The 9,393-nt window shown below is 42.9% G+C and overlaps 1 protein-coding gene across 1 annotated transcript; it reads left to right on the top strand.

The window, feature by feature from the left end:
• The first annotated feature begins 475 nt into the window (after positions 1–475).
• Positions 476–6,971, top strand: LOC137274157 (alpha-amylase-like). Its single transcript, XM_067807191.1, has 7 exons — positions 476–646; positions 2,608–2,762; positions 3,536–3,880; positions 4,345–5,117; positions 5,621–5,845; positions 6,055–6,286; positions 6,695–6,971. The coding sequence occupies exons 1-7, from the start codon at positions 476–478 to the stop codon at positions 6,930–6,932; spliced, it is 2,139 nt and encodes a 712-aa protein (XP_067663292.1). The 3' UTR covers positions 6,933–6,971.
• Positions 6,972–9,393: the final 2,422 nt, after the last annotated feature.

The following is a 9,393-nucleotide window of genomic DNA, read 5'->3' as shown; positions in this document are numbered from 1 at the left end:
CCGCCGTGATATTGCTGGAATATTGCTAAAAGCGAGGTAAAGCCATACTCACTCACTGACTCACTGAACCCACGTCGTGATATCGAGCCATGAAAATTGTTACATTTTAGGAACCACGTCTGGTCTCTTGCTCCCGACTTTCGACAACTACATTGTTTTATACAGAACGAAATTCCAGTATAAAGTTCACGTTGTTCGCCCTACCTAGACAGCCGCTGTCCTTCACACTCCTACTTTACACCGTCTTATAGGGCGTTTTTGCCAAACTGAAAAACCTGTTATCTTATCTGCGCTGAAATGCCACATATATAAGTCCATGGGGTGACTACCCTGACTGTGCCAAGATGTTGTGTTGGTTTGGAATATTCCTGAGTAAGTCTTATTGTCGATATATACATTTCTTAAATGAATCAGCCCTTCCCCACCACAAATATTTATCCGAAGTCAGTGATTTATGACTGCTTTAATGACATTGATGGTGTATTTACTCCATTCAGATGTGGGACTGACCTTGACCATAGGAACACATACTGACCCCCACTGTGGCGGCAAACAGGTCATGGTACATCTGTTTGAGTGGAAATGGACTGACATAGCAAATGAATGCGAACGATTTCTGTCTCAGAAAGGCTTTTGTGGAGTTCAGGTATGTTCCATATAATACTGATCGTGAAGAGGGACACAATATGTGAAGCCCGTTTCTGGTTGTCTCCGCTGTGATATTGCTGGAATATTGCTAAAAGCGGCGTAAAACAATACTCACACACTGGATCAGCATTGTCCTCCCGTAGTGGCCAACCCGGTCACCTGATCTCAAACCTGCTGCACCTATGCACCTGCTGAGTAGCCTCTGTCCTTTTGGCAACTCTAAGGAACTTGGCACACGATACCTGTACAAAGGAAACAACATATTACATCTGACTGGAAATCACGGCCTATAAAGGTAGCATTAAGCCATCACTAAAATACTAATGTGCTCACTATATCTAAAAGCAGATGATGTAAAAAGATAGCATGGCTTGGGGGATTTGTATTAATTTGGGAACATTTCTCCTATTATATAGAAAAATAACATAAGCAGCAAAACAAAACAAACAAAATCTTTCTACATTAGAAAGACAGTAATCCTTTTAGAGATATGTTAGGTAATAACGAATTTAATTGCACCAAGATAGAACATTTGTAGTCAGAAAAGAATGCGTATGTTGTCACGAAATGTTACTCAACGTCCATGCTGAATCACTGACAGTTACAATATTCACACATACGACTGTGTGTGTGATTTGTCTTCCGTGAACTAGTTTCATTTAAACAGAATCCCAGTTTTGCCTATTTCTACAGGTAGACCTACAATTTGCAGTGTCAGTGTAGTTGTAAATAATCCAGAGATTCAAAGTTCGTTTCCATCATTCATCAGTATCGTCCCAAATCCTACGGGCCAGCATTATTAGTCTATTTTTTTGATACGTGTAAAATCTGTAAGTGAAATCTGAAACACGTCAATCAATAACCGAACTGAGTAAAACAAAACTCTTCCAAGAACTACGAATGTATTTTCAAATCGTTCTGGATTTGCCAAGCCATATTTTCCAAACTGATACAAGTGAGCGAGTTTAGTTTTACGCCGCATTTAGCAATATTCCAGCAATATCACGACGGGGGTCACCAGAAATGGCCTTCACATATTTTATCCATATGGGGAATCGAAAACGGGTCTTCGACGTGACGGCCAAGCGCTTCAACCACTAGGTCTCCCCATCGCCCACACAGGTTTCTGTTTTGTTGTACTGACCCGTCTCACCTCAGAGTGCTAGATTAGGAGTGCTATTACCTACCCTAAGTAAATACGACTGGCTCTGTTTAGGTCTAAATCGCTACCAGTGAAGATCCTGGTGAGAATTAACCTTCACCAAACCATGTTTGTCATAAGAGGTGACTGTCGAAATTGTGTGGTCAGATTTGCTGACTCAGTTGACACATGTCATCGGTTCCCAGTTGTGTAGATCAATACCTAAGATGCTGATCTTTGGATTGTCAGTCTTGCTTATTTACAGACCGCTGCCATATGCAATATTGTATGTAATATTGTTGATTGTTGTGTTAAACAGCAACCAAACCAAACCTAAATCGCTGTGCCATGGTAACCACTATACTGGCAGTACCACTATACTGTATAAAGTAAATACAACATATGACATTCCTGAAAATAACTGATCTTAATAATTAATTATTATGAACAACATGAGAAAATTATGTAAGATTTTACAATAGCTTCTTTTTTGTCATTTAAGAAAACTATAATCACTAAATTCTGCACAACTCTTTGTCACATTTCGGACATTTTCATAGCATCAGTTAGAAGAGACGAATATTGACAGTTTCGAGATTTCCCTTCAGTACAAGTACAACAGAGCGTAAATGTGCTCGCCACATTTAGATATTGGTTCTCTTCTTCAGCCATAGTATCATACATTTGCAGCCAATGGAAAACATATATTGAAAAGACAGGGAAGTCAGTAGCAATGTAATATACAAATTTCTGTGATGTGAGTATCATAATGATATACATGATAATAAGTAAACTTGTTATTATTGAACACAATATAGGTATCCCCACCTAACGAGCATGTGATGGTGACGAAGGAGTATGCCCGCCCATGGTGGGAGAGGTACCAGCCAGTCAGTTACAAACTCACCAGCAGATCAGGTACAGAGGATGAGTTCAAGGACATGGTTCAGAGGTGCAAGAAAGTAGGGGTCAGGTGAGACATATTTGCTGTTTTGATGAGTATGGTCTGACGGAAATACGTCTGTTTTAAGTAATCTTGGTTAGTGAACGTTACATTACTTTTTTCATGGCCTGATATATAAGACAACGATACATCATTGTCAAGCGTTTGGGTAGGTTAGTGGTTAAAAGCAGTCACTCTTAACGCTGAAGGCCCGGGTTCGATTCCACACATGGGCACAATATTGTGAAGCCCATTTCTGGTGTTCCCGCCGTGATATTGTTTGGGTATTGCTAAAAGCGACCAAAAACCAAACTCACTCAGTCAGTCTAACAACTCAATTGTTCAGTGATCGTACGAAATTTTATTTCGGTGTTGGTAACACGTACGTAAAGAAAAAGTCCTCACAGAGGTTATGTTTCATACGTTGCCGTAATTATTGTTAAGGCAGTACACGCATTTAGGACCCATAAAGGATGAATGCTATAAAACAATTAACAATTTCAAATACATGAAGTGAACCATATGGGAACCTCTTCATAACATCCCAATATCCAGACACTATTTCTTAATTGTTTATCCTGAAATCACTCACTCACCCACTATGTACAACTTATGTATGATGCTCATAATGGTTACACACGCACGCACGCACGCACGCACGCACGCACGCACGCACGCACGCACGCATATATAATATATATATATATTTCGCCTGTTGCTGTCCTACTTTTGAGTCACTGGGGAGTAAATACATGCATCTTGAAGAAGTCTGTTTGGCTAGACAGTCTCATTTCTCTTTCTAGAATTTACGTGGATTCTGTTGTGAACCACATGGCTGGACTTGGTCGGACAGGCACTGGCACTGCTGGGAGTCAGTTTAATTCAGATGCCTATGACTTCCCTGGAGTTCCTTACAGGCGTGAGCACTTCAACACCCGCAGTAAATGCCCTTCAGGTGACGGCAATGTCAACAACTACGGGGATCCCAACAACGTTAGGAACTGCAACTTGGTTGGTCTTACCGATCTAGATCAGAGTATCGAGTATGTGCGAGACAAGATCGCTGGCTACTATGATCATCTCATCGACCTCGGTGTTGCTGGCTTCAGAATCGACGCTGCGAAGCACATGTGGCCAGCTGACATAAAGTACGACAGTATTTGGAATTCATATGTTGTTTTATGTGTTATCCGTTGCGTTTGACATACAAGCGCACAGTAACTGATTATATATTAATTAGAATATCTTTGTTATAATTATTTCCTAATGCAATTCTACATTTTTTTATGTACTGCGTAAAATTAAAGAAGTGTCTTTTCTTCAACGATATGCAAGTACCACTGACAATGTGGATTAGTGTTCAGATTGTGGATTAGTTTTCACATTGTGGATTAGTGTTCACATTGTGGATTAGTGTTCACATTGTGGATTAGTGTTCACATTGTGGATTAGTGTTCACATTGTGGATTAGTGTTCACATTGTAGGCTATTATTCAACATATACCTGCGTGTCCCTTTTAGTATACGCTAACTAAATAATATACACCTGTAAAGAGATTCATTTCATTTCCACCAAATGCTGATATTCACATGATGTCCTGCTTGTATCTAGAGCTATTCAGGAGCGAATGAAGGAGCTACCAGAAGGTGGGAAAGCTTTTTTCTTCCATGAAGTAAGCGACCAGAATGACGGTGCAATCAAAGTGAACGAGTACTACGAATTGGGCTATGTAACTGAGTTTCGGTACTGTCAAAAGATAGCTTATGGAACGCATGACTTCGGTCAGCTAGGTGGTGTTGTGGATTATGGATGGGGCATGGCCGAGTCCTCACACGCCTTCGTCTTTGTCGACAATCACGACAATCAGAGAGGCCATGGTGGCGGCGGGAACCTCATCACCCATAAAACACCCAGAGATTACAAGATGGCCCAGGCGTTTACTTTGGCCTACAACTATGGCTTTGTCCGAGTGATGAGCAGTTATTTCTTCGGAGATGATTCTGAAGCAGGTCCCCCTCACAACGCGGACTTCTCTACCAAAGACGTCACAATTAATGCAGATGGTTCATGCGGAAATGGCTGGGTTTGTGAGCACAGATGGGCTCCCATTGCCAACATGGTAGCATTCAGGAATGCCGTAGCTGGGACAGGCATCGAACATTGGTATGATAGTGGGGACGTCGTTGCCTTTGCCAGAGGAAACAAGGGTTTCTTTGTGATGGCAAAACAAGGCAATCTGGATCAAACATTCCAAACAGGGCTCCCAGCTGGAGAGTATTGCGACTTGGTGCATAACTGTCAACAGAAGATAACAGTGGATGGCTCAGGACATGCTCACATCCACATTGACAACAACGATGAACCAATTGCCGCTTTTATTGTTGGTATGTTTATTGTGTAATACTTCTGATTTGTAGTTTTGTGAAATACTAATTTTAGTGAGTGAGTGAGTTTAGTTTTACGCTGCACTTAGCAATATTACAGCTATATGGCGGCGCTCTGTAAATAATCGAGTCTGGACCAGACAATCCAGTGATCAACAACATGAGCATCGATCTGCGCAATTGGGAACCGGTGAAATATGTCAACCAAGTCAGCAAGCCTGACCACCCGATCCCGTTAGTCGCCTCTTACGACAAGCAGAGTCGCCTTTTATGGCAAGCATGGGTTGCTGAAGGCCTATTCTACCCCGGGACCTTCATGGGTAACTAATTCTAGTAGTTAAGGGGAAGGTCAATGTTGTATCAGAATACTTCCATCTCGGTTGCCGTTTATCTGCAGTATCGACTCTTCTTTTCTTACATTTCTTTTCTTACATCTGCGTATCATTTGAGTTAAGATGTTGAAGGTGTATTCATAATGTTTATATATTGATGCGGTGCTGAAGGCGGTGCTAGTGGCCCTACACACGGCAACACGGTAACCCATGGCAGCAGCATGGGTGGGAGTACTAACCCTGCCATCACCGACTCCCCAACTACAACTGCCCCGGCAGCAACACCAGACCACAACACAGGCAGTTGGAGGAAAACTATCATTTTGGTGCAGAGACGGACCAACCCCGGAGAAGACGTGTTTTTAAGGGGAGGCATTGATCATAGTCATGTCAACGGTGGGTATACAATGATCAGTTCTAAATCAATCAGATCTGAAAGGATTGTTTTGAAAAGTTTGTGTCACGTAATTCCTGATGTATACACTTAGTCATGGTCGTTACGGTTTTGCTGTTATATAAGGATTGCATGTGATGGCGGTGTTCTTTAAAATGGCGGGAGGAAGTAATGCACGTTTGAAAACCTGTATTTGATTAATTTGTTCCAGGCTGTTCCAGTGATGTTTCCATAAGCCCATGTGCCATACCTATAAGACACACTGATCTAGGCTCCGGTGTCCACTTTGCTAGTTACAATGCCTGGAGCAAGGGAGACAACTATCTGGATTGGTTTGGGAGTGAGCCAGGTCAGGGTGCTTATAATGGCAGAGCAGCAGAGGGAACCCCAGCTGTGTGGACAACCAACAATCAGAACAGACCTGAATACAATAAATACAACAAGTATGTACAAAAGTCTGTAATACTCATTTTCAGAATACTCATGTGATATGTCCGAATTTCAATGTTGGTCGGCTTAGATAAAACCCTTGACTCGTCGACCTAGATAAAACCCTGGTCTCGACGACCTAGATAAAACCCTTGACTCGCCGACCTAGATAAAACCCTGCACTCGCCGACCTAGATAAAACTCTGGACTCACCGACCTACATAACACCTTGCACCTTGATAAAACCCTGCACTCGCCGACCTAGATAACCGCACTCGCCGATCTACGTAAAACCCTGCAATCGCCGACCTAGATAAACCTTGTACTCGCTGACTTAGATAAAACCCTGCACTCCCCGACCGAGGTAAAACCCTGCACTCCCCGACCTTCTATCACTGATGGGGTTTCATGTTCTTTTGTAGATATGGAGAGCACTACTGGTTGGTGGAGGTCGACATGGACTGTTCAAAGACGATGAACAGTTTCTTTGAGGTGAAGGCTGAGGTGAACGGAGCTTGGGAGGGTATCATGTACGGACACAAATGCTCTGGTGCAGGTGCCCTGGATCCCCCGTATCAATCCCAGAACCACATGGGCCGGTGTGGGTACGTCAATGTCTTTCACTGGGACACCAGTACTTGTGAAATACTACCAGTGTAAAATACACGAGACTAAGGAGGAATAAAGTTCATTAATTTTGAACATGTGAGCATGTGATGTGTGTTCATCGATATGTGAGAGAATGATAGCAAGGACAGAAACTAAGTTGAATTCCATTCTACTTTAGTTTATAATGTCACAGTTTCGTTAGCATATATGAAGACACCATAACACACTTACTGTCGCGGACGTCTCTCACGAAGACGTTAACTTTCATTCACTGACGTGTACGTGGACATAAACACACCGATGTACTGCCATGCACTGTCGCACGCTTGGGCACTGGCATTCATTCACTGACGTGTACGTGGACACAAACACACACTGCCAAACACACGCTTACTGTCACTTACTGCCTAGAATCTACCATCCAAACGGGGTCGGGTGTGGCACCAGTGATAATGCAAAGTAAGACTGCGCGTCACCGAGTATAGCGTCTCGAGCTAGTTCCTGATTGTCTGTCCTAGAAATATGGCAAGCTTCCTTCCAACCCATTCCTATAAAATCCCCCAAAAGAGCCCAGAACTATGCTTAATTTAAACCGGGCTGTGCTACGCTGGACATATCATTCTTGACGCTTGCGTTTATATCTTCACCAGGGTCTGAGAGACAGACAATTGCTACAGTAGCCACCCTAACGGGAAAATCACAGTCGGTCCACGCTCAAAGACAAACGTTATTGTGCTGATTTGGAAGATATGGCAAGGACCCATAAGAAACTTGTATGTAGCATATGTAATTATGTCACAACATAAGAGGGGTTTCACGAGCGAGTTCTATTTTTTACGGCCAGTAACGAGTGTCCTTTGCATTGATGCAGGCCTGGTACCTTTTATCATTGATGTGAAAAAATGTCAATAAAAGTCCAGGGGAAGACAAATATATGTCCGAGGAAGAATTAGAATGACATTGACTGGAAGATTCTAGGGACTGCACAGCTCGGGCAAGGTGTTGTCTAGCCTAATGTTGTTACTCAAGGGTCATCCTGTTACACAACACGGTATAGCGCCTCCATGGAAGATCACACGTGGTGTTTCTTACATTTAACATGACTACAAGCTGGATTGTATATTACAGTATCTACGGTACTCAGTTGTCAACAGGAAGTACTGGATACTGTTGTGTCACATTATGATAACCATTTTGATAACCACCCCACTGCCAGTGGTTCTTCATATGCCGAACAACATCTTTTAAACATTACCAAGGCTTGCCTTGATATGAACCCCATACAGTGACTGAGTGAGTTTAGTTTTACGACGCATTCAGCAATATTTCAGCTATACGGCTGCGGTCTGTGAATACTCGAGTAATACTGGGAACCTATGATAGGTGTCAACCAAGTCAGCGAGTCTGACCACCCGATCCCGTTTGTCGCCTCTTATACGACAAGCGTGGGGCACTGAAGGCCAGTATTCTAAACTCAGGTACACGTCTGAGACAGCATTTAAGTTTCGCTCAATCACAGTAACTGGCACCCCTGCGGCAGCTGTCCTTTCCCTGTCCTGATCATAACGCCCCTATCACCAAACGATCCTCTTCCAGAACATCTGTTCCTATGTAACCTTCACCTTTGCGCTTGTAGACAGCGTCTTCACCGCGTCTTCACTCAAAGAGAAATCTTCTCCACTCTTGTTCTACCCATCGCAAGTGTTCTCTGCGATGGTGGGGAAGTCAACGTTCAGATATTGGCCATTGGACTGGGCATGCGCGGATGTCGTGGATGTGTAGATGTCGATGAACTGTTCTCGCCGATAACCCTCTGCTACTAGGTATGGTACAGACTGTAAGGTTTGGTGGCAGGAGCCTGATTGGAAGGTGCGCGATTCCATCGCTCTCCACGTGAAGTCTACTGGTATACGGATGCTAACGTAACGGGCTATAAGTTGACTGTTTTGCTGAAAGTGCCATAGGTGCCAATCAGTGTTTCTGTAGTTGTGTAAACAACGAGCAACGTCAGACGGAAGCATACTAATAGCTCACCATACTAATAGCATTCCCCCGGGGTCTGACCAACTTGTTCCTGAGCGATGAATTGAGGTGTTTTTTCTTCTTTATACTGCATTGAAGTGAAATGATATGGGTCTGGTTCTCTGGCCTTTTAAAGTGAACATAGCCGGAATCTTTCTCGAATATGTCACGTGTCCATCAAGTCTGCTGCTTTGTTGCTTGTATACGACCATTTTGACCGTCTTTTCCCTGGTTCAATTCCACAAACTGATTCATAACATTCTCAACAAGTCCATGTCACAACAATTTCGACATGTATACGGATGAACTTAGAAGTCACTTAGATTGCCTTACTTTCAATGAACTTCTACAGATCATGTCCTTCTGTCAATAACCTGAACCGTAATGATGTTTTTCAAACGGCTTTTGGACAGATATATTTTCAGACCATGTGTGGTGGTATGGTACATGTCGGAATGTGAAATAATATAACTCGAATTTCTGAGGCGCC

This window comes from Haliotis asinina, chromosome 2 (genome assembly GCF_037392515.1).
Source record: "Haliotis asinina isolate JCU_RB_2024 chromosome 2, JCU_Hal_asi_v2, whole genome shotgun sequence".
Classification (NCBI taxonomy): Eukaryota; Metazoa; Mollusca; class Gastropoda; order Lepetellida; family Haliotidae; genus Haliotis; species Haliotis asinina.
Note: the sequence above shows the minus strand (reverse complement) of the source record. Positions and strands in the feature narration are given on the sequence as shown.